At 40.0% G+C, this 26,453-nt stretch overlaps 1 protein-coding gene across 6 annotated transcripts in view; it reads left to right on the top strand.

Moving 5' to 3' along the window:
* The window catches only part of cadpsa (Ca2+-dependent activator protein for secretion a), a 173,845-nt gene that overhangs the window by 131,248 nt on the left and 16,144 nt on the right, over window positions 1-26,453 (top strand). For 3 of the 6 annotated variants that reach the window (XM_046380181.1, XM_046380171.1, XM_046380162.1), the window contains 7 exons: window positions 9-143; window positions 3,221-3,376; window positions 3,505-3,652; window positions 5,111-5,185; window positions 7,843-7,926; window positions 8,389-8,421; window positions 12,577-12,684. In XM_046380181.1, coding sequence (XP_046236137.1) covers window positions 9-143; window positions 3,221-3,376; window positions 3,505-3,652; window positions 5,111-5,185; window positions 7,843-7,926; window positions 8,389-8,421; window positions 12,577-12,684 — 739 coding nt within the window. The remainder of the gene's footprint in view (window positions 1-8; window positions 144-3,220; window positions 3,377-3,504; window positions 3,653-5,110; window positions 5,186-7,842; window positions 7,927-8,388; window positions 8,422-12,576; window positions 12,685-26,453) is intronic. The other 3 variants (XM_046380189.1, XM_046380152.1, XM_046380143.1) reach the window with 1 other exon arrangement.

Raw genomic sequence — 26,453 nt, 5'->3', positions numbered from 1 at the left:
CTCTACAGGAGTATAACAAGCACTCTGCCCAATGTTAACCTTCAAATGCCTAAAGTACCAAATTTAACAGCGCCAAGTGTTAACCTCCCACAAATGCCCAGCTTTTCTCCTCCCAACTGGATGACGGCCAATTATGACTCAGAGTGTGTATCTTACTTGTGCAACCTGAGACATGCAGGCATGTCTTTGGCATGAACGTGGAATAATAACCCTAACCATAACCCAAAGTAGCTGGATGACCTGTAACATTTATAAATCCAAAACTTTAAAACTTATATGTGTAGAAAATATGCAGGAGGTGCATGCTGTGTGTATATGTAGTAGAGAACAGAAAGTGTCACAGCTGTTTTAAGATTGAAAAGTTTGTTTGTTTTATAATAACATAAATTAACATCATGAAATCACCATGAAAATGAACTAATTAATGGCAAGATTATAAGTAAGCTTTGTACTGCACTTTCTAAACAGAACTTGCAGTACTGTTTAAAAGATATACGAAACATAACTTGAAAATATACAATTATTATTTCAAGAAAATATAATAAAAGATAGCCTTTTTAAGATTTTGGAGGACTGTTCCAAAGTCAATTAGCCTTAACACCCACAGTAATTATAGCAGTTTATAGCAGTTTTATAAATAAATATACTTTTTCTATGTTGTGGTATAAGCAGTTAACATTTTTAACCTGTTTGAACAATGTGTCATAACCTCTGATTTCAGTGATGGTTTTCTATTAATATGTATATGAGCGCTATCATTAAAAGCACTCTGAGTTTCTCAATAAACACTTGACACATCATCTGTAGCACTTTGACAACCTAAGCGAAACACTGTCTGCACCATCAACGGGGATCAAAGGTGTAAAAGTTCCTTCATGTGCTGTAGCATCCTGCAGAGTGTGACGCTGTCACTGCAGCACACCAGTCCCCGTTCCCTCATCTGGATTTTTGTGGATACACATTCAAAAATACAGTTTTTCATTGTTAAAAAAAGCTTCACTTTGTATTTATTAACATGTTCACTTTTGCAAAGAAAAGATCCCATAAGAGGGGACATGTCATAAAAGCCCAAAGTAGCAATCCAAAAGGACCCATGGAGGTTGGTTTATGGGTGTAACAATTAATATTAACAACATTACATAACTGGAGTAATCTGTCATCATACAGGTTTTATACAGGCCCAAAGCCACGTTCATGCCAGAGTCACTGCCTGGTGTGTCCATGGATGGATAGGGCAGTGACTTGGAAGTCCCCACGTTTTCACTCCCATTTGTCTTCATGTGGACTGAAAAGATGCAAACACATAGCCAGGAGACGGAGAATGCAAACCAAAGAGCAATTAAAAGAATTTATTATTTATATTTATTATTAACATTGAGGATATTTTGTATGTTCTACATGCTGCTTTTGTGCATAAGAATTGTTTCACCATTTATAATGACTATAATTTTTCAATTAACTGCTTGTTAATGACTTAATTTATACCATATATGCAAACATATATATATACATACACTGTTGTCTGTTGTCTATGTAGAATATTTGCAAGCACTAAGCATAGCTGAAGTTTGGTGGGAACTTTGTTTTTATGTTTTTTGTTCATGAACAAAAGAACAAATTTAAATTTTTATTTGATGATTGCATATTTTGAATTCAGTAACTTACATTACTTTTTTTTATAATAAGTAATTTTTCGAGATTATAACTGATTTACTTGATTTTCTGCTTCAAGGGTTATGAAACATAGTTCCTGTGCTTCAGACTTTCTGCTTCTTCTGTTCTTAGGCAACACCTAGAACATGGTACGCTTCCCAGTGCTTGAATAGGAAACTTACTTAATCTCCATCTTCTGTTGTTATTTCTAGTTAATTAATTTAGAGCTGCAAAAAGCCTGAGTATTATGTGTTTGGATATACTGTCCAGAAACACCACAGGCTGTGATAATGGTTTATGCAATACATCACAAGATCTAAATTAATGTATTGTCTGATGTGTTTCAACACCCATTAGAACTAAAGCTATTTACAATCTGTAAATATAGTTAAAACTATGTCTCCTCAGAAGTACAGACATGACCTTAAGAAGATACGGTCCTTCTTCTGAACTTGCATCTTTTCATTTTTTTTTTCATATTTACAAGCCTTTCCCTCTGTTACCTGATGTTATAATGCCCTGACCCTGGTTTCTCTCTTCTTTCTGCTGGGAGATGACTGATGAGGGGTCCCTTGTGTCTGAACGTGTCCCTGAACTGTGCTGTTGAAGGAAGTAATAGCCTTAATAATGTCAGTGATAATTAGATATCAGCATCTACAGCACTGCTTTTAATCCTGATCCAAGCACTTCCACTTGACCCGCTACCCCCTTTTTCAGTTCACATTAACAAAATGAGGGCTCCCACTCATCCAGGAAAACCTGTTGTTTTAAGCTGCCAAAAGTCTTTAGACATTGCACAAAATGTAGAAATGTCCTGGAAATGAACAATTTCTGTGTGCAGATATGGGAAAGTTTCATTCAGTGCCCTTGAGCAGCATGTCTGTTGAATTTGAAAACATCTTTAAAAAAAGGATTTCTTAATATGAGTGGGAAGCCTGAATCTAACCAGAGTTTCCCTCTTGTTTCCATTTTTGTTAACTGTAAAATACACATAACACACACAAACACACTCAGTGTCTGTCTGTTCTATGCTAAAATTGTTTTCACTAAACATCACAAAAATACAAGTACAAAGTACAAAGATATTTATTCTCCACCTGCACATTCACACAGTCCAACCCTCCAATATTTCTTTGTGTGTAAATGACAGGATGCATAAATTTTCACCTTTACTCACAGTACAGCGTCTAAAACAGCGTTAACATGGAGCCTGCTTCCCCTCAGTACTGACTATATCAACATGAATACAGTGAACACTGAGCATGGTATATGGTGTGCAAAGGTCCATCTGAGGACAGTAATTGAAGAATTTTTAGTACTGAAGTAGGTGAAAAGCAATGGTAACCCTTGATACCTTAATTGGGTAATTATATCAGATATCTATTATTTCAGTACTGTAGGATAAATACAAATACAAAATAAAAAAACATGACATGATCTAACACTTTACAAGCAACCAGGCTTTTGCATTAATTTACAGTAGCCATTCAAACAATTCACATAATAGCAACATTCATTTCAAAGCTCTTGTTTTGCAAATGCTGAACTCTGATCTGTGACCCTGCAGTAATGGCTCAGGCACATCAGAAGATCTCTTCTGGAAGTTGGATGCCCTGCAGACTTTCATCAGAGATCTTCACTGGCCAGAGGAGGAGTTTGGCAAACACCTGGAGACGCGACTTAAGTTGATGTCCAGTGACATGATCGAATCCTGTGTAAAACGGTAAAATGCTGTTAAATTCTTTTCTTTTTTTTTCCCAGGGGATGCCTGAGTTGAGGGAGCAGTACTTAGGACCTCAGTATTTCTACAATCCTAACTTCAGCCTTATTTATTTCATTCCTTCCTAAAAGGACACGGGCAGCATTCGAGGCCAAGCTTCAGAGGAGCAGCCGGGCCACAGATTTCCGGGTTCCCCAGTCCATCTGCACCATGTTCAACGTCATGGTGGATGCCAAGGCCCAGTCAGCCAAGCTGTGTGCCATGGACCTGGGGCAGGAGGTAGGAGACACAAAGCAATGTTCTGGAACCTCATTTTCTTTAAAACAGAGGGAGCCCTGACTTGCAGCAAATCATTTGATCTTTAAAGTTTGAATCTGCCACTTACATCATGGACGTTGTACAGTTTCTCTGTTTAAATAACTTGTGATTTAAGTTTCATTAGGTTTTGGAATAAAAATTATTTGTCTATTGTGAATGGCCTTCATAGATGGGAATGGGAAAGTCTTTTGTTATTTTTTCCCCCTCTGTTATCTGAATACATCTTTCTTTTTTTCTTTCTTTGTCTTTTAATTTCTTTGCAGTATTCACATAATTTTTCATGTGTCATGTCACCTCTATCTTTCTCCTTTTCCGCTGCTTTTTTTCTCCTCTCTGTCTTGTGAAAGTTTGTAAGAGACTGGGTAAGTGTGGCTAAGAATTCAATTGAAATCTCACCCTCTGATTCCCAAATGTATAATTAGTCATCAGTTTTCCCTGTCTGTGTTCCACCACTTGAATTGTTTGGATTTCATTAGCATATGTGTAGATGGTATTGAATATACATGGAGTAGAAGTGAGAGATCTCATATTTGGCAGAATCTCACGAATGATACCAATTACTGACAATGAATTAATTATTATGAAGTCCTTCACTGCTCTGTAGGTGCTACAAGGCTAAACAAAAGGATTCCTTGCAGTGGTACTTCCTTTGAGTTTCTATAACAGCAGCTGTTTAGCAGGACTTATCATTTCAAAGCTTTTTTTTTAGAGAAGCTGGATTAGCAGGGTTACTTTATGGAACTCGGGTGGCGATGGAACTCCATCGCCAGTTTCCCTGTCACCTTCACGTGCCCACACGTGCCCACACGTGAAGGTGACAAGAAAGGAAGGATGTTCTGCAAATTGCTTTCTGTGTATGATCTCCCATTTAGTTTAGATCTTCATCTCTGAATTACAAATTAAAAAACAAATAATCTGATCAAATCATATAAAGATAAACAGCTATTGGAATGGCTTGGGTAGGCTTTGTGCTGAGCTAGGCCTGGCGATGAGACTGAGCTTCTCATTTGAGCCTCAGTAAGCATATTTAAACAAACAGTGGGATTTTCAGTTAACAACTCTGAATATTTGCTATTGCTTGGACACCAACACATTTTTTTTTTTGATTTTTTTAAGAATCGTGTATGAGGCTTGTACATCTTGTCTTATGGACATGATGGTGTGATTCATGTAGGCCCTGTCCCAAAAATGTCTAAATTGCAGTTCATAAGTAATATATATTGATATAACTGTGATAGTCAGATTTGCCCACTAAAGATGCCTAACTTCCTTATGGCAAAAAATTAATTCAATACAAATGAATACAAATATGATCTGAAATATTAAAAAAAAATGTCTGTTGTTTCCCTTTAATGTGCCTCCATGGCGGGGTTGCTAAGTGTGGATAAGAGTAATGTGTTTTCTTTTCTTCCCCTGTAGAGACAATACCATTCCCAAATTGACAATCTAATTGAAGAGACGGTGAAGGAGATGATCACTCTGCTGGTAGCTAAGGTACAAAACAGAGAGCGTACATTTTAATAAATTTGCATTTGAAGTTGTTGTTAACTGTTCCTGTTAATCAAAGGATCAAAAAGTGATGCGAAACAGCTAGAGACTCAAAAAACAACAAAGTGACACGAAACAACTGCAGATAATCAGAAAAAAACCACATAGAAACATGGAAAGTCAAAATGACCATGAATAGATTAAAATGACTACAAAATGGCACAAAATAACCACAAAGAGACTCAAAATCACTAAAAGGGGGAAAATAACCATACTGTCCATACTATATAGAAACTACCTTTAGATCAAGACAAAAAAGCATGCCTACAACACAGCAAAAGTGAGACTTAAATCAGACATCTAGGAGACAATTCATGTCAAGAGAGACTGGAGAGAGACCTCAGTGTGAACAACATCACAGATATTTTGCAGATGATACAGAGCATTACAGGCTACAAAGCACCCCCCATCATGTGTGAAGCCACACCGTGCTTAAGACATTTTACGCTCGCTTTGATCTCCTCAGCTGTCCTCAGCTGTATACACTGCCTCCAGAGGACATGCCACTCCTCGTGTCCACAGTGGAAGAGAAACCCTGATGAGAATGAAAATGAGTAAAAGTGTCAGACGTGATAACATCCCTGGTCCTATACTAGGAACATGTGCCAACAAGCTATTTGAGATCATCTCTGACATTTTTACCATTTCACTGTCTCAGAGAGTATTCCTACCTGCTTCAAGACAGCCACCATCGTCTCTGTACTCCCAAAAAATCTGCAGTGTTTTATTTATCAGGGACAATGCAGTGAACATAGAGGACACATAGTACAGGTGATGTTTTGCACATAGACTATATAGCATTTAGCTAGTTCACAACTCCAGTCAGTCAGTGTGTAGTGTAAACCAGCGGTCCCCAACCTTTTTTGCGCCACGAACCAGTTTAATATCAGACCGTACTTTCACGGACCGGCCTTTAAAACTGACTCGCACATTCTGCAACTGGATATTGGGCTTCCTCAAAACAGAACCCAGCCAGGTTGGATTGGAAGTCACACCTCCTCCATTCTAGTGCTCATCAGTGAAGCCCCCCAGGGCTGTGTGCTTGGCCCCCTCCTGTTCACGCTGTACACTCACAACTGTAACCCAAATATGGAGAGAACTCTGTTGTAAAGTTTGTGAATGACACCACAATCATTGGCTGGATTACAAACAACAACGAGGGTTTGTATCACATTGTTTGCTTTTATCCAAGTGACTGACAGTAAGTGCATTCAATCATGATGACCCAAACCATAAATTGCAAAAACATGTACATCAATTTCACCAAATATGCAGGACTGCTTCAAAAAGCTACATTAAGAAATAGTAAGATAATCAGACAGAAAAATGGGCCAAGGTGCAGTCTGAACAGATGAATTTTCAGTCTGGAACAGAAGTGTCCTGATGTGTAAAATTTATGCTGTCCTGATATTAGCCAAGACAGCAAACAGTCATTATTTTGTTGAGCAGTACCTGGACCATCTTGGTAATAAGGGAATGGCATGACATGTGACATGGCACTGGCCTGAGTCATTTGTAGCATGAACATCAAGCCAGGGTTTGGAATTACATTTTAACAGTCACTTATCAACAGTGCAGGGTATGGAGAAGCAGTAGTGTGGGAGAATGTAGACCAGGATGGATGATCTGCAGAGGTTGGCTGGCACATGCAGAGATCAGTTATGAGCAAGCTACAGCAGTCTTGGTGCGAGATGATAAGAACCTGGACCATGACCTGTGCCATCTGCTGGGTGGGGAATGGATGTGTCCAGGTGATGCTGTTGAGAATGCATCTTCAAGAGCTGGTTCTTGTTCTACATAGGTTCCTTGCAGTCTGAGCCATGAACACCACAGAGTTGGAGATGGAGACAGATACCTCTCTTGGAATGATGGGTAGCTTATCCACATATCCACTGAGATACAATATGCCAGCTGGGATAGACACTGGGGAAAATGCAGAATGAGTTGAGTGTCATGTACATAGCTGCTGTAGGAAGAGCCATGTTAATTAAGCTGAATAACTTGGAAGGGGACCCAGGGAATACATCCCTCAGTAAGGCCCCACTGTTCAGAGGTGGATGCGAACAGTTCTTGAAGGGTAGAGGTAGAATTTTGTGGTTGACTCTGTTAGATGCTGTTGAAAGGTCCAGCAGGATGGCGATGGAGTGGAGACAATCTGCTCAATCAGTGTGGAGTTACCCTGTGTGAGGGGTGGCCTCTGTGAGCGACCTTCCTTGAAACCAGACTGGTAGTGCGTGAGAAAGTCGTTCAGGTACAGATATACAGAAAGTTGAGTGGAGACAACATACTCAAGTGTTTTACATCAGAAGGCTAGAGTGTAGGTTTCTCTAGTTGCTTTTAGAGTGCTAGGAAATCAACTACAATGGTTCTCAAAGAGACTTCAAACAACCACAGACTCAAAACAATTCCTGGGGGATATTGCTTACAGGTTAATGCTTTAATAATTTAACACACTATTTTATCGCTGGTTGGAAATGAAAATACTCGCAAGAATTTTGAGTGTATTAGCCTGTTCCTACTTTGTGGTACTGCTGCATTCCCATAAGTAATACGTAATAAGTAATTCCATTGCTGCATTTTTTTTCTTCTCTTCACTTTCTCAGTTTGTGGTCATTTTAGAGAGCGTATTAGCCAAGCTCTCCAGATATGATGAAGGAACACTCTTCTCGTCCTTCCTATCTTTCACAGTAAGTATCACATTCCAGTGCACTGCATCAGTTCACCGTACCAGACTAGCGAAAGCAATGCAACATTAGAATTTGTGTCTGTTAGAAACATTAGATTTAGCAGAGTTGCTTCCAAATTACATTTGATATATCATATTGTTGATGCCCATCTTAAATTTAATGATGGCTTAATCAGACTGCATTTTAGAATCTTGTTTTCTTTAATCATCTTTAGTGCAAATTTTCATACAGTATGACCTTTTTTGAGCACAAAATATCGTAACACCTCAGCTGGTATCCAACAGTATTACAAAAGTCAAGTTATTGACTTTGTCTGTGCACTTTTGCAGTTGAACTCACCACATGAGTCACTGTAATCTACATTCGATACAGTCTCACCATGACAGCCTGTATTCTGAAAAATGATGCCACAGCCAAAGTTCTCACTGTTTCTTCACCCACTTCTCTCTCCCTTATGTCAAGGTGAAAGCTGCCTCAAAGTACGTGGATGTACCTGTAAGTGAGACTTATTTATTATCCTGCGTGTGTATTTGTGGACGCTTAAATGCCTGAATCATCTCTTTAATCAACTATGTCTCCTTCAAACATTCTTTATTTATGGCTAGTTTATGTTTTGGAGAAAATGTCCTGCTTGTGGTTGGGTTTAAGCTACTAAAGCCAAAATGTTTTGAGTCCAAACTAATTAAATACAGCAGCCTGATTAGTGGCTCTAAACTTCAAACTATGATGAGCTACGTATCCCTGCAGCATCAGCTTAACGCATGAAGGGCTCTGGTATCAAGTTATTATTATTAAATACGCACTCTCACTTAACAAAACACAACTTAAAAACAAGTTAATTTTGAAATTTGTCACACACAGGAGTGTGAACAGGCTGACTAAATCTTTGGTTCAAGAAAGGTTTGAGAAAGAGTCAAGATTCCTTTACTTAGTGACTTTTGTTAAAATATAAAAACAAGCCACTTTCAGTTGTCTAAAGTGACTCATAACCCATAAATCAATGCATTAATTGGGCAGGGTATCATACAAAAACAAGCAAAATAAGTAGCAAATAAATAAAAAACCATGAGTCGACGGTTTGGCACACAGTGCACTTGCCTATGAGTCTGAAAATAGTGTTCATTTTTTTGATACATTTCTAGCTTTTTTGAATAAAGAATCAATTTTAAATGTATTTGTGATATGAAGAACTAAAAGACCAAAGATTCTTGTGACTACACCTGCAGTTGCTCTGTTCATAATTGACTGGTTAGATCAGACAAGATTTAGCTCTATTGATTTCAGCAGTAAATGTGAATGCTACTAATCAAATTTTACAGATAATGCATCCCATACAATCCACAGATTGTAAGTCAAAAAATTTTAATAATCTGTAGCACTGTTGTTGACCAAGAAGAAGAAGAAGAAGAAGTAGAGAGGGTCACTATTTTGTTAGTATCTACTGCATGTAAAGAAGGAGACAAAGCTGTTGCAAGTGGTGTGATAGACTCTTAACAGTGGCATCACACTCTTTCACTGATTAACTGTAACAGTAGTTTAGCAGAACTATGGTGCGATCAAAACACAGAATAATGGAAATTTAGATAGAAAACAAGATACAAATTCAACTAATGCAGATTAGTTGTGTGTTTGGTGAATTGTAAATTGACTTTTTCTTCTTCTGTTATTATTGTTATTGTTATTGAAACAACATTTCACAAATTATAGGTTTAATGTGGTTTAAATGAAGGCCTTCTGTCCCTAATGATGCATGTTTGTGTATTGCTTGTGCATATACAAATATTTGACCATGCTTCCACATGTACAGTTGTAATCCAGATGGCATTAGTTGCCATATTTCCACACTGAACCCTCCTGTGTTTCTTCCTCCAAATGTCCATTCATATTCATGTGGCCAGGCGGCCATGTTTCATCCCTCACTCACTGTGCAATACACATTTTGAGCCCATGTTGTACAACATGCCCATTCTGCTGTCAGGGTGGCAGTGGTGGTGGTGTGTTTCCTCGTCTGTTTGTGTGTGCGCGCATCAGATCTGTATTAGCTGCCAACACTTCGGCCGTAGCAGCATGCCAAATTTCAAATTAATTCCTTGTCAATGAACGTGACAAGGCACTGTGTACACTAGCAGGGGTCACAGTTTCCAGCCCAGCATGCTAATTGTGTCCTTAATGTACAAAATTAGAGTTTGACTGGTAAAAAAGACACTCATTTACACATTTTAATCATCGCTGCAGATGTGTAAACTAAGTTTAGCAGCAGTTAACGATGAGTTCTTTGTGTGACTTTTTAAGTTTGTATGAGTTTGTGAATAGAGAGAAAGTGAGACCAAAGGTTTGAAAAGTGTGTTATTTTATCTTGAAAATGTTAAGATATGTTCATGCAAGAAAGAAGAGAACTAAGGTGCCATTTACAAATGCATTATCCACAGTGAACAGAGGTCAGAATGGCAGGCCTCTAACAATCTGCTCTCCCACATCAATCCCAACCAAGTGTCTCCAGCTGCCCTGTTCTCTTTGCACATGCCCAGACTATGAGGGCAAGTTCCCAGCCAAGCTCAACTCTCTGACAAGAGCTGACTGAAGAACACAATTGCCTTGTAGTCCTGACTCTGCATCCTTGTCAAGAAACACTGAATATTCCATCCATCCATTTTCTATACCGCTTATCCGTCAGGGTCGCGGGGGTGGAGCTGGAGCCTATCCCAGCTGACTACGGGCGAGAGGCGGGGTTCACCCTGGACTGGTCGCCAGTCAATTGCAGGGCTGACGCACAAAGACAGTGAATATTCCTCTCCTCCAAATAATAACTCACGTAAATCATAAAAAAAAAAAAAAAATCTCAGTTTGATTGTTGATTTCACTGGCTTCCACTTAAATTATGTTAACACATTTTTCATCTAATGCACTTATAACAAGAGACTACAGCCATGCTGGCAGCTTAAGCAGAGCAGTGATTGAGTTGCTAACATCAACTAACATGCTCACAGTGACAATGCAAATACGCTAAGCATAATGTGAAAAACTACCAACCTGTTGACACTGAACACAAGACCTTATACAAATGCAGTCCATTTAGCATCCAATAGATATAGTAATTCAACAGAAAACATAGAGTTCTAGTTGGATAATAAGGTACTATGAGCTCTTTAAGATTAGATGGTGCCTGACCATTAAAGGCTTTGTATATGAGGAGGAGAATTTTAAACTCTATTGTGAATTTTACAGGCAGCCACTAAAGAGAAGCCAGTACAGGAGAAATATGTTTTTATCAGTACATGTCCACCAGAGCTCTGGATTAGTTGGAGTTTTTAGGGACTTACTAGAGCAGCCTGATAACAATGTGTTGCAATAGTCCAGCCTGGAGGTAATAAATACATGTCCTAGTTTTTCTGTATCTTTTTGAGAAAGAATGTGCCTAATTTCTGAAATGTTGTGAAGGTGAAAGAAAACAGACCTTGAAATTTGTGCTATGTGTGAGTGAAAGAACATATTCTGATCAAAGATAACTCCCAGTAGTAGTGTAGTTATACAATAGGATTCAAAACACAAAATGTCAACCTCATTGTAGCGTAGAGAGAAAAAAAAAATAAAGGAATCACCAAAGTCATGAGGGCAGTTGTTTTATCTTTAATTAAAGAGTTTGGTCTAGACCTGCTCTAATTAGAAAATGTCATGAAATAAATTTGTTGTTGGTACTATATAAATAAACTGAATTGAACACAGTGTCTGGGAACCATGAATGTGCAAAGTCTGTGCCAATCAAGTAGCCCAACCAAAGAGAGCTTTACAGGGCTTTTACCTCCCATGGTTTCACTGCATCTTGTTTTATCAATATTTTATATTGTTTCTAGATATCATCAACATAATCACTGATAGCAAAACAAATATGCTCAGCGTTTTGATCAGGCCAACTGTAACAGCATCTAAAGACTGTGGCAGTATGTCACAAAGAATATTTCATTGCTACTGCTGAAAAATGTGGGGGAAAAAAACAAACTAACAACACTTTTGACTAATCAGAGCTAAACATGACAACAACACTTAACAGCTAGCTAAGTAAAAAAAAAATCTTATCTTGTCAGACTGTCATATGTATGCTCCTTTCGGCTCTTGATTTGAAGCTATATGGTGTTTACATTGAGTTAAATATTCAACCTGATACTCAGCCTGACATACACAAGAAAGTGATTTAACTGATTTGCCCTAGTTCTACGTAGTTATCGTGGTTTTTGCTTCTCAAGGAATATTTATACTTTTGTATGTATTTAAATATCACGTAGGGGGACACGGTGGTGCAGTGGTTAGCACTGTCGCCTCATAGCAAGAGGGTTCCAGGTTCGAATCCCGGTCTGGGCCCTTCTATGTGGAGTTTGCATGTTCTCCCTGTGCCTGCGTGGGTTTTCTCCGGGTACTCCGGCTTCCTTTGTGTGTTGGCCCTGTGATTGACTGGCGACCAGTCCAGGGTGTACCCCGCCTCTCGCCCGTAGTCAGCTGGGATAGGCTCCAGCTCCCCCGCGACCCTGACGGATAAGCGGTATAGAAAATGGATGGATGGATAAATATCACGTCTGCTGGACAGGTTGAAATTATGCTTTTATACTTCACCACTTGGCTGAGGTTAGTCTCTTTCTTGTTTCTGTTGCTTTGCAGAAGCCGGGGATGGATGTTGCTGATGGTTATGTGACGTTTGTTCGCCATTCCCAGGACATGCTGCGTGAGAAGGTCAACGAGGAGGTGTACATAGAGAGATTATTTGATGTAAGTAAGCCACAGCACCCTCTCCTGCATCACAGGGAGGCTTAGTAAAGCAAGGTTTCATTCACTTCACCCATGATCATTTGTAGGAGAAGATTAAACATATCCAAGTCGTTCCTGTCAGCAGAGCGAGCCAAAGTGAAATGATTAATCTTCTCAGCTTGTATGTGAGTTTTAATCTGGATGGAGTGCGACATATCCAGAGTTATTTGTGATTTTGTCATATTCAAACAGATTTGAAACATTTTTTTTTGTTAAATCACATTTACCAAATGTGGTTTGTATATGTTCTTAGGATATTATGATATATTCAATATCTTTGGAATGTAAAATAAAATGGGTTTGTTCTGATGGACCTGCAAAAGATTTTTTCAAGTTTAAAAAAAATTCATGCCGCTTTAAATACAAAATTCATTAATACATTGTTCCTATATTTGTTGTGTGTCATTAACATGTCATGTAGCTTCTTCTCATTATGGATGAGAGGGTATGTGCAGTGTATGGAAGAAGAAGCTGACTATACCGTTGCATCAATCAATGTCCTCCATAGCTGACAAACTGTAATTAACTTGAGCTGTCATTAGCTTGCAAAATAGTCCCATGACACTGTTTGCTTCCATTATGTGAGATGAGGTCAAGTAACACCAAAACAATCAGTAAATCCCTAAGCCTCATTGCTTAGCCTCCTCTTAAACTGAAGGATTTCTCCCCAAAATGTGCAAAAACAATCTGTACAGCAGGATGAGATGCATGAGCCACAGCATAAAGCAGGTGTATTTCTACACCTTCTCTGTTCCTCTGCTGGTTTTCAGTGGAGTTTTTTTTTGCTCATCTTGAGGAGAGATTATCTGAAGCAGTGCTTATCCCTTCTCAACCACCAAACATCAGTCAATCAATTGAAACTTTGATACTCTGTCAATCAGTTTGTCACTTTGTTAAATGGCTTAGGCCCATGTTTACAGGCAGCCACCCACCACAGATTGTAATAGAAGCATTAAAAGTCTGAGGTTTATGACTTGTCAAATACTCTGTGCAAAGACAGAGGTGGTGCATCTGAGGAATAGTTCAGTCTTCTCGTCATGAGGTGGTAAACGTGCAACACACCATAACACACTATGAACTCATCTACAGGGAGAAGTAGTCAAGCAAAAGTCGCTGTAATGTGTCTGCCCGAGAACAATACTAAGGTGCTGCAGGTGTGTCTGCAGAACACACACACAGGTGCCTTTGCTGTGACACTTGTCACACACCACCTGTGTGTGTGTTACTATAAAGATTCTTATTGACTTTCTGGCTGAAAGCTCTGTGTTTAGGTGCTGAACACAGATCTTAAATTTTTATGTAAACCTACATTTTTAAATATGCAATCATATCTTGAAGCAATGTGTAACACAGTGCTCAGGGCTTCATTTTCTCGTCAGGGGGATCTCTGTCAGACATACTTCACAGGTTCCAGATAGCATTCAGGCCATCTAGTAAATTGTTCAAGAGAGAGAATATATCAGGGCCTAGCTGGTTAAACCCCTGAGCTAAATAATTTGTATGGTCCCAGAGGGACGCCATACTGTGCTGTGAGAATACTGCATGTACAGTAATCTGGAATCAGAGATTAATGGGGTAATCTTAGATCTCCAACTGAGCATAACTGCACAAACATGTTTACTTTGACTCAGAAGCAAAAATCAACTCTTCTCTAGACTGGATAGATCTTGAAAAAGTTGCTGATGCCCTCATCTCTTCTTGCTGAACATTTGGAATTTGCTTTATCTGAAACAGAAAGCTATCTCCTCCTTTCAGTTTATCTTCTGCTGCATTGCAGTGTTTTCATAAATCTGTTGCTTTATGTAATTTCTATTGTGATTTATCTTCTGGGAGTCCAGCACCGACTGAAACATTTGACTTTGTCCAGACAATATGGACACAGCTCTCACTCTATTTATTTAAGCAGCAGATGGTAAGCAGTCAATTATCAATCTCAGGCTGAACGTCTTCTGGTAGCAAACACACTCATGAATTAACCAGTGTTAATTCAGTTCAAGGTTCATGTTACATTTAGAATAAAACTGGATAAAGAAAATGAAATAGAAAAATATATGCAGTTATTTATGTAAATATATAAATATACATGTATACACCCAGGAAATGAAGGGAGAGCCAGTTCATAAGATCGAATGAATAGTTCAGGTTTGAACAGAGGTCCTAGATGTGAGGATCTGAGAACACACTGGAACATGGACATGGAAAACAGGAGTCGAACAGGAACTTGGCACCCTGAGGCTCAGACGTTGCTTGAAGACGTTGCTTGAGAACAACTGGCATCATAAATTTACACTAGGAAAACTAGCCTGCGATGTCCCTACCATACCATGATCAGGTGAAGGGTGGATGAATGAGCTGGATCTTAAACACACCAGCTAGATGGTGGTGTTGATGTGGTGGCAGCACATCCAGCTCCAAATGCTCCAATACCTTCTTCCATATGGCAGGAGGGTGAATAGCGTGTGTGCTGGGTGTGTGGTGTTATCCACAATACAGTTGGCTTTGCTGATGCACCGTGTGGCGTAAATGGCTGTGATGGAAGGGAGAGGGACTGCGATGATCCTCTCAGCTGTCTTCTCTAGCTGCTGCATGGAGGTGCAGTCCAGGATGGTGCAATTCCCAAACCAGGCAGTGATGCAGCTTCTCAGGACGGTCTCGATATTCCCTCTGTAAAAAGTAGCTGTTTTGAAGCATGTGGGAATGATAGCGCTGCTTGGAGAAATGTTGAAGATGTCAATGAATACATCTGCAAGCTGCTCTGCACATCTGAGCAATCTGTCCAGAGTGTCTGGTCCGGCAGCCTTGTGGGAGTTAACTCTGCATAGAATTTTATTTATTTATTTTTTATAAATATATATATAAACTTGTTGCAAAGTCCATCTGGTGAAATTTAGGGAGAACTGATTTGAGATTTACATGGTTGAAATCAGCAATCCGGTAACAGTCCATCAGGGTGAACGTGCTGCACTTCGCTAATAGTCCGCTAGAGTTCCCAGACTGCCTCCTGAAGACAGTGGTGAATTTCCACAGTAAATAAAATAAACTACATCTGATGGTGATAAACTCCAGTAGCTACGAGCAGTAATTCGAAACAAGCACAGAGCTCTTGCACCATTCTATACTGATATAAACACAAGCCACCACGAGCCTTACTGTAGAGAGCTGCATTTCTGTCAGCACAGAACAAGGTTAGCCCATCTAGCTGAATGGAAGTGAAAACAAAGATGCAGCAGTCTCTGAATCACACTGTGTGGTCTGCTGGAGTCCGGGGAGGTCCAGTTTGTTGTCCGAGGAGAACACATTGGAGAGCAAGATGGACAGGAGAGCTGGTCGACTAGGGTTTGTTTTTAGCCTAGCATGGACTCCTACCCTTTTGCCATGCTTCCGCTTCCTTGCACACCATTCTTATGACGTCCATGTGCTGTGAAAAAGACGTCACAAGACAAAAACAACACCATTTTCATGTCTGGAGTGGCCGCTGTGGGCTACTGCCGCATTGCCAAGACAAGGACAAGGACAAACAAAACTACCAAACAAAACAGGAGATCTGAAGAAATAAAAGAATATTACTGCTGAACTGCAACAACTGCTCTTAATCTTAATCTAAACTTTACGCCTGCTTCTCCTGTACTCGGTGTATATTTCGCAAGAAGATATGTTTGTTCAATAAAACTGAAAAAATAAAAGATTAAAACAAAAATATCGAATGTTTGAAGGAGCATCTACATCTGCCGTGGAAAAAATGTTCAGATGCTCAAATGTGGTGTCACTTAGTTTGACGTTTGACGGGAGAACTATAGAGCCTCTCCTTTCCTGGACCCTACCTAGACACTCCAAGAATATTGATACTACATGAATGGTAGTGATGCTGGAAATAAATCAGATAAGTCAAGTAACACAAATCTTTTAATGAGGTGGTTCAGATTATCTGGATAAACTGTTACCTTGTTTACAATTGACTATGATGTGGCATTGACACTGTGCTTAAAGATATCAGCCATAAACTTTGAATCTGAGCTCAAATAAACCAAATTAATCCTTTAAATAATTAATATGATGACAGAATAAATAAGTGAATCCGTTAGCTGCAGCTTAAGTTATTTTGATGAAGGCTGAGGGGTTGATGAGCTGAAACAGAGAGAATTGGAGAGCACTGGTAGGGACAGGGACATCATCTAATCTGCAGCTAATGTAACTCTCATGTCTGCATCCTGACTGTGTGTGCATGTGTATCCCTCTCTAAAGACTGAACAGTGCAGGCCTGTATACAGTTGCATCTATCTGTCCGTGCCATTGTGTTGAATTGAGGCCTTGAGGTGTAACCCGTCTCCTATCATCTTCCTCTCTGCTGGTCCTGACAGAGGGTGACAGGGAGTTGTCCGGTGCTGGATGTTTGCTGTTTGTTGCTACATCTTGACCCGTTGCTTTGCCATGTATCCTCTTTTCCTCCACAAGAGCATTTCTGCCGGAAATTGTCTCACCCTGGCTTCTCTTTGTTGTCATTCCGTATCAGTTCTCCCTGCGGCGTCACCAAGGCTGATGAAGGTGTCTCTGCAGCTGTGTTGTGCTTTTCTTGTCACGTCACCCTTTTTCATGTACTTCTCTCACGTTTTTGTCTTTTAATCTGGATGAGGATGGCAGTGTACAAGATGGAACATTTGTGATTGACTCTAGGCTGACAGAGACAGAGTCTAGACTGCCTCTCAGCCCACAACTAAAATGACCATGTCTTTTCATGTCCACATGTACTCATTTTTTTATCACATAAATAATAAGAAGAAAGTGTCTAGATAGACCCTGTTCTGGAGTCTGCCACTTGTCCATATGTCACAAGACATTTAACCACAAGCTGCTCCCAAGAGGTAGGGCAGCAACCTTGCATAGAGGATTGAACCCTTGATGTATATGAGTGTGTGAGTAAAAAGCTGAATGAGAAGCACATTATAATGTGCTTTGCATTTGGTTTCAGACAAGTACATTGTAGTAGTGATCAGTTATCTGATTGTGGTGACCAGTTAAAAGCAAATTGTTCATGAACCCCCACAAATTAGTGTTACAGGCAACTAAAGCAAAGCACATACCCTAATGTGTGTGTGTGTGGTGTGTGTGTTGGATTTGGGGGTGGTGTCATCTTCTTAAAATAAGGTCAAGATGGATTCCGCTTAATCTTTGCTTTGTTTGACAGACCCTTCCCTCCCTTGATGGACAGACTTGTTTTATGTGTTTTGTCTGTTTTCCCTGGTGAGGATTACAACCTGTGTCCCATGCATGGACACAATAAGGAAGCTTGTTCCTCAGAAATATTGTTTTAAGACTTACTGGTTTTGTTTAGGTTCTTTCATAACATATTATTTCATTATAAATTTACTTTAGACATTTAGACACATTTGGAAAGTTTTCAATTTCGACTTCAAGTTCACACATTCTCCATCCTCAGCAAGACATTTCGTTTAATCTTACAAATTCTGTTTCTATTACAAATCAGTTTGTGTCGTGTGTGCTAGAGTTCCTTTTAAAAATGATGAAAAGAAAACAGCGCCTTGAAATTAAGCTTTCACCTGTCTATATTTAATCCATTTTCTCTTTTAAGACTATAAAGACATTTTAGGTTTTGGTGAACTGCCACAACACATTTTTTTTATGCCAGTTGACAAGATTTAGGTCTTTCACTCTTTCAGGCAGAAGTCCATCAAGTATCCCAAAGCCATTGTGGTTGACTGTAACAAGATTATATTTCAAATCACATCAACACATCAAGTCCTTTCAGCATGTTTCATTTTACTTATCCCTGTCAGATCTGGAGAACAGCAAAGTGTGTTTGCTCTGGCCTTAAAAACTGAAGGTTGAAGGTAGGCGATCTTACACAGGGTTAGTGGAGACACTTGGCATATGCCTCAAAGTAATTTAGGTTTCTTAAACATGTTTGGCAGGGATTTCTTCCAGAGATGATAAGTCCGAGGTTATATGTCATTTTAACTGGGGTTCTGACATGCTTAAATCTCAAGATGCCTTCTAATATCAGTAAGCAGATTATCTCACTATGGCCTCATAATTTCTAAATATGTGTCAACACTCACGGAGTGAGGACAGATGGGCCCATACGTGGTCTAATGCTGGTAATGTTAAACAAACAACAGCATCTCAAGAAATGAATCATAATCTGAGACATAATAAAAGTGCTAATACCCATGTTCTGACATAGATTGGCAGGTAGGGGGGAAGGACATTTTTAAGTGATATTTGACCCACTTTTCAAACCAATCATACAGGGTGGTGGGAAATCATTGCACATAACATTTTTTCACCTTCATAAGTAAAGGCTGTGTTCCTTTTTGGTATTTAAATCAGATTTAGTTCATGCACTAATATAGTAACCACAGTCCTGACCAGCAATCCAATCATGGAATAGTTTAATATAATGCTGTTGTGAAAATTGCTGTGAAGACAGGTGTCTGTGGTGTCATGATTAAACTTGCATTGAAATCCCTTGCAGAGCAGTGGCTGTTGTGAAGTTGCTTTAATCATATATTTGATTTCATTTTATTATATATGCGTCCATATAAGTCCATATGTCTTTTTAGCAGAGACATTTGAAAACATTTCCCATCCACGCTGAAACCGTAATCTACCTCACCAAACCAGAGCTTCTTTGGAGACATTCTCCATTCTCCTACTTTTGCATTGTAGCACAAACAGAAAAAAAATGATCAAACAATGTTTGTGCTGTTCACAACTTTGTGCTTCATCGGTTATTTTTAGTCTGTTCAGATAATAAGACATTAGAGGTGTTGCCATCTAAGTCTTTCTTTCAGTCTTTCTCTTCTATCACAAGATAGTTTACTGGTAGACCCGGATCCCGTTTTACAAAAAGGGACCAGGAAATGTACTTACTATTTCAGTTTCAATTTATTTTTCAATTTCAATTTATTTATATAGCACCTTACACAATCAAAACTGTCTCTAGATCAGTGGTTCTTAACCTTGTGGAGGTACTGAACCCCACCAGTTTCATATGCGCATTCACCGAACCCTTCTTTATTTTTTTCAAATTCAAGATATAGGCATATTTTTTTTTTACTGGTGCACAAAATGAACCGTGCATGAATATCACCTTGTTCAAAGAACAAAACCAACACAGTGCATGAACTCACAACAAATTACATACCTGCATTACATACCTAAATTCCCCGCAGCACTGATTGGCGAAGCAATGTAACGTGATCATCTGCAGCCAGTGATGGCCAAGCGGGGCGTGTCATCACGAATTGACACGATGAGTCGGGTGTGTGCTCCGCCGAACCCCTGAGAGTGACTCATCGAACCCCTAGGGTTCGATAGAACCCAGGTTAAGAACAACTGCTCTAGACGCTTTATAGAGACCCAGAGCCTGATCCCCCGAGCAAGCAGACAGTGGCAAGGAAAAACTCCCTTTTAACAGGAAGAAACCTTGAGCAGGACCTGGCTTGAAGGTGGGGAAGAAGAGGTAGACAGGACAGAGAGAGAGTGAGAGAGAGAAACATACATGCAGTAAACATCATAAATTACAAGGGACAAACATGACAGGTTGTTATAATTGGAATTCTGAAGACTATGTATTGTATGTATTTTTTTTTTAGCTGATATGTTGTTTAAGTTAATTATAATAGCACTGCATTATCAAGGTAGTATACTACTGTGTCTTTGGGAAAACGTGTTACTTGGAATCCAAAGTGCCAAAACGGACAAAGTGTACATATGCACTTTGTGGTTGATGTGGTTCTGTTGTCTTCATCAGAAACCATTGTGCTCTGCCAAAAAGCAGTAGTTTCAGTTTTAGCCCCAACTGAAAGAGTTCAAGTATCTTGGGGTCTTGTTCTTTGTGGAGGGCGAGATGGAACATAAGATTGACAGGTGATGAGGGAAAGGCACCTGAGTCTCAAGGTGCAGCTCCCTATTTACTGGTTGGTCTACTATATGAGCAGTGTCAGCCTGTAAGAGACTGAAATAAGTTTTCGTTTGCAGCGTGTCTAGGCTTACCTTTAGGCTGGGGTGCAAAGGCTCCCGAAAAGTGCTTGGAGCAAACGTTCTCTTTCTAGTGTTTCTTTTACTGGCAGACTAGCCTCCTCCTTTTGAGGAAGTTATTGTTTTTGAAATTTAACAGTTATCAGTGATAAAAAGAGCATATTTTTGCAACTGTAGTTGTAAAGAATATATATGTGTTTATGTTTGGAAGTAGTTTTTGTTTATTTCTGTGTTATTGGGTCAACATTACTTTTCTTGTTTTTTGTTTATTTGCACATCTTTTATTACGTTTCAGAGCACTGCAATCTCTTACCCACCATACAAATGTAATGAACAAGACATAAAACTTCTACTTTACTTTGACATTTTGTTAGGTATGATGAGATGTGTATGTTCGTGAGTGTGTGTTAGAGGAATAGTGAGAAATTAATTTGGTCCCTCCATCCCCTCTATGGTTTAGCTCTTGAAAGAGAGGCTGAAGATGCCTGGATTAAGACAGCTGTGCTTAAATGATACTGAAGGGGGGACTTAGTGCAGCACATCCTGGGGATCATTGATTAAAAAAGCCTGAGCCAAATCCAGCCCTTCACTGATATACCACAGTTTTCTGCCTCACGACACTCCCCCTGTACCCAGCCCAAGCAACCAACATGCCAGCCGGTTTAGGGGAAGTAGGGTAAGAAGAGCAGGAGGAAGATAGAAATGGTACATAGAGCCAGTGAGTCCTGGAGCCCTCGCCAGGCCTAGGGTTGCAGATACTGGGATTACACAGGTCAATTATACACTTAATCTGCCTTTGCCTGGAGAGGATTAGAAGAGCGGCTCATTGATTGATTTGAAGTATTTCCGCTGACCTTGGGTAGTTATCAGATTCTCAAGCGTGGGGAGATTGCACTTCTGTGTGACGGAAGTTAAAGCGCTTTTTTAATCGCTGTTGCTCCTCCCGTCTTGCTCTGTTCACCAACTGCTGAAGGGCTGTGACAGAGCAGAGAGAGGCCAGGGGTCAGAATGAGCTACAGATTGGAGAATTTGTCATCCTCAGTGTTGTACTTTGGTCACCGTGGGTGGGTATGTGGACGGGTGGGTCTGGGAGGGGTTGTAGGTAGTGAAAGAGAATGCCAGAAGACTAGCGGTTGAGCTGCCGTCATACCATTTGGCTGTCCCGCCACGCTTCACCACTTTGCCGGCTCCGGTCATGAACTGCTGGCACCGCAGCCATGCAGAAGTGAACAGTTTAATCAACATCACTGAGATCAGGCAACACGCAAACTTAACTCCCTCGGCCTGTCGGATCTTATTCTGCTCATACGACTCTCGTGTAAACATAAAAAAAGGGAACAAATTGTTTTTGCTGTCACGGAAAAAGTAAAACCTATTATTAAATAAAATTCTTAAAAATAGCTCAGACAATGGAATCATAATTGACACAAATGCATTAGCAGTAATAGCAGTAAAAATAGAATTTAAAGCTGGAAATGTTTAGATATAAAAGTGTAATACAACATATCATATATAAGGAATATTTGCTTTATCAAAAGATTTCGATGAAAACAGATAATCACTTTTTAGGGATTAGTGATGTTGGTGAAATCTGCGTGATGATGTTTGTAAGAATCTAATATGAAGTCTGATATTGCTATATTTTAACAAGAGCTTAAAAGCAATGAATCAGTCAACTAATAACAAGGTACAAATGCACAACCTGTAAAATAATTAAAGTGATGTCAGACAAAACTTTGTATAGACTTTATAATATTTACTAAGTTGTTTTGAAACATGAATTTGGACGACCGTTTGTAAAATGACGTAAAACATGATCTTACAACAAATGATAAATTGATAGATGTGACCTGATTATTTACTTTCCAATCCTCGATAAGAAAACAGATTGTCTTTAAAGTGTTTTGCTGAAGGATTTGCCCCCTTAACCTTCGTTCATAACAATATGACTGCAATACAGCATTAATGTCCTCTTGGTGTTTTTCATGCCAGTCAGTAATCTCTTTTATGTTGGCATAGAATAACTGTAAATGGATTACACAACCAATAGGAAAGAAAATAATAGTTATAGTTGTAGGTCACACTAACAAAAAAAGGCCAGCTGAGCAGGATAGTTTAAATTGACTGTGTGTGACTGTTCAAAACATGTTCTGAAAAGGTCTCACTCCCGTTTAATGAAGTCTGTAAGCAGCTTAGAGTCCCCAATAATTATTGCAAGAGCATTTTGTCTCCCTGCTTCGTTTCTTTGGCGTCTAAATCCTCTGTGAGCATTCCCAGTGCCGTGTTGCCAGGAGGAAACAGCTAAAGACACTAAAGCCGTGATCATCGTGAGAGGAGGGAAATACAAGTTTAATGGAGACTTCTCTTTTGTCCAGTCCTGCTGGTTTATTGATGAGGGCCGGCGGGGTGAATTGATCGAGGACACACATGTCATCTCTCAGGTCTCTATCACCCTTTACAGCCCCCTTCCATCCCTCTTTCTCTCTGCCTTGTTAAAAAGGGAGGTACGGTGGCATTTGTTTGATTAACTTGTCTGACAAAAGTGACAGCTGCTCACGGGCGTATGTGGATGAGTGGCCCAGCGCCGCTCCCTCTTTGTACATCTGTCAGAGCCGGAGCAGGGCGAGCAGGGTGAAAAGAGACAAATTGGACCCAAAAAGAAGGCCATTCACCTTCCCTAGACCCCCCTCTGGCGCTCCGCCCCTCTATCTCATTCAGGTGCTCGGCGGGACCCTCAAGTGCTTGCTGGCTTATTCCATTTTCACTACCCCTATAGAGTTCCCTGAGCCCACAAGTGTTTTAGCCCTCTTTTTCTTTCCCTCAATCCACCCCTAAGCGGCTCTTTGTAAGTAGAATGGCTCACTTTTCTCAGGGCCTGAAGCTGGCGGCTTTTTTTTCTCTTTTATTGTTCACCACAGAGCCTTTCTGTCGCTCATTGTATGTTTACTCAATGACTGGTTGCTGACCATAATTCCAACTGTTTAGTTCCTCACAACATGCCCCCCACCCTCATCCACCCACCACCCCAAATATACACCCATCCCTTCTACAAACCACTGTGTTTTTATAAAGTTGCTCCTTATTCAGTCTCTCTTGTCCGTTGAACTGACACTTGCAGGAAGAAGGAGACGGGTGTTTTGTAAGAGACCCAGATTGCCAGCCTGAAAAGAAGCCCGGACCTGGGATAAACATTTACCTTTCTCCTGTGATTCTGCACCCAGGGTTGACTGCCATCCGGTTCCTCCGCACTCCTTTTAAGCCAGCTGCCTGGCTAAAATGCCCGCTGAGTCCGTTTTGTTGCCTCCCCAGCTGTGCTCAGGCTGTGGTCAGTGGTCAGCAATGGTTCGCCTTTTGTGTCAGAGGTACAATCAAAACAGTTTGAGACCTGTGAGCTCGTTGAGCCCCAAACTTTACTTTAGTCCTACTTTCAGAGCCCCTCGGCTCCTTCCTCCCCCTCCAACTGAATGAAAAGAGGGGAACAGAAAGGGGGGAAAGAGAGTCAGAGGATGACAATATCCAGTACAAGGTGCTAAGCTCCACTGATCTTCTGTGAACAGCACTTTTCTTGTCTTTCCACACACAGATACATTTGAAAACATGTTTATGTGTCAAATAGAGTTCCCTTCACGCTTGTGTTTTTGCAAGTCTGCCAGCCACACACCAGTCAGCAAAAATTAGAAAATGGTTAAAAGGAAGACACAAATTAGACATTAATCCCACTTTTCACAGAAACTGGTTAGATATGCACAGGTGTGAAAGTCACAGTGGGATGGGACCTAAAACAGACTGTGGCAGCAAGCATTTTCCCCTGCCTTTGCATGTGGTTGAACAACATGTCCTATGACCTTGCCCATCTAAAGGAAACTGAAGCCTTGATGCAACTCCACAATAAGAAGTAGGAATCCACACTCTGAAAGCTTTGCATTTCTGCAGTCTACAGTTCAGCGGAAGCATAAATAAGGAAGCATGAGTCCAGTGAATAAAATGGGTATGTCTGCAGTTGTGTGTATCTTTATTACTGGTGTTGTGTTGTTTCAACAATCCCATGTGTGGAAACCAGGATGTTTTTAAAGACATACTACATGGACAGTTGCACTGTAGAGTGCCTGAATGTCTCAGCGGGGCATTGACCTCTTCTGTTCTCTGTGATCTCTTGTGATATCTTTCTGTTTCTGTAAACTACACAAATATAACAGTGAGCTGACTAGGGACTATAAATGGCATGCTAACTGGCGCTTGTAATTTTAACTCTGCTTGGACACTATCAGATTTTCGAATATAAATTAGGCAGAAGAATTCTACATTCATTTTGATAAATGATGGCATTGACAGGAAAATGATCTGCAGCGTTGATATTATAACCCACAATAATGAAAATAATAAAATTTCATTTATTATTATCAGTGACAGCACCTTTATTGTGAGATGAGCTCTACTGATATATAAAGTGAGCAATGACTGAACTGTGTTTAACTGTATGCACTATGAATTGATATTTGTGAAGAAGGCTGATTATATCAGCTTAGTTTGGATAAAGGGTCAAGGAGGAAAGATGCATTTATCCATATTAGTGTGGATGTGGCTTCAGGGATGACATCATCCAGTACAAGATGCTGAGCTCCATTAGCCTACAGTGAAAAGCTCTATTTGTTCTTTGAGGGTCACTCTTAGTCCTGCTGGTTGGGTGACAAGGTGAGCGTGGAGCTTGGAGGGACGGGGGCCTGGAAGTGTTGCTACTGAGATTGGGTTGGAGGAGGGGCACCTGACCTACTGTGTGAGTTACTATGGTAATTGTGTGTTGTCTTTGTGGGCCCTCTCTCTGCTGAGCTGGTGAGAAGGACTAAAATAGGCCAGCAGTGGGCTCTGAAAAGCAAAGCAGGTAGGATTAGACAAGCTCTTTGTCCAAAGTGCATAATGTCTTGCAGTCAGATTTAAAGCTCCCCCACCCTCACCAACTTTATCAGTATTTGTGTGTATTTTTGTCTCTGTGTGTGTGTGCTTATGTGGGCTACGTGCGTGTACCACTGTAAGCATGTGTGTTTAAAAGAAAAAGTAGTGTTGCTTTATGGCACTCAGCGGTCTTCCTTCTCCTTCACAAGGAAGCCTGTCACTTGGCATTAGTGTTGCCGCACCAGCAATCATCATTCCATGCCTCCTGCTAATTGCAGACACAGCTGGGTCTCAGCAGGACATGGCCCCTCTCTCTCTCTCTCTCTCTCTCTCTCTCTCTCTCTCTCTCTCATACACACAAACACACACACAGCTTACGTACATGGTTTTAGTGTAGCAAAGACAATGCAGACTTTTAATCTCTTCTCGAGTAGAAGCTCAGACATCCACACCAAGTGGTCCGTTAAATGGTTGTTTGACCATGAAAAATGAGATACCAATCAATGGCCATCGTTTCTGCTTATTGGAATGTGAATGAGATAATGAATTGATTCACAAAATTCTTTATTTTACTGAATTTTTGATTAATTTAAACACTGACAACTCAGACTGCAAAGAAAAAAAGCTGGAGTACTTTGTGAAACACAAATAAAACACAATGTGATCATTTCCAACATATGGTCAATTGAAAACAGGTCTTGTACAAATGACTGCATTCTGGTTTAATTTATGTTTTACACAGCATCTTAACTATTTTGAATTAGGGTTATATCTTCATCATCATGCACTTCACTACAAGGGCTCTCTGGTAGGAGTAGGTCATGCATGGAGGTGATGATGTG

Source organism: Scatophagus argus, chromosome 3 (assembly GCF_020382885.2).
Source record: "Scatophagus argus isolate fScaArg1 chromosome 3, fScaArg1.pri, whole genome shotgun sequence".
Lineage (NCBI taxonomy): Eukaryota > Metazoa > Chordata > Actinopteri > Scatophagidae > Scatophagus > Scatophagus argus.
This window is presented reverse-complemented; position numbering and strand designations above follow the sequence as displayed.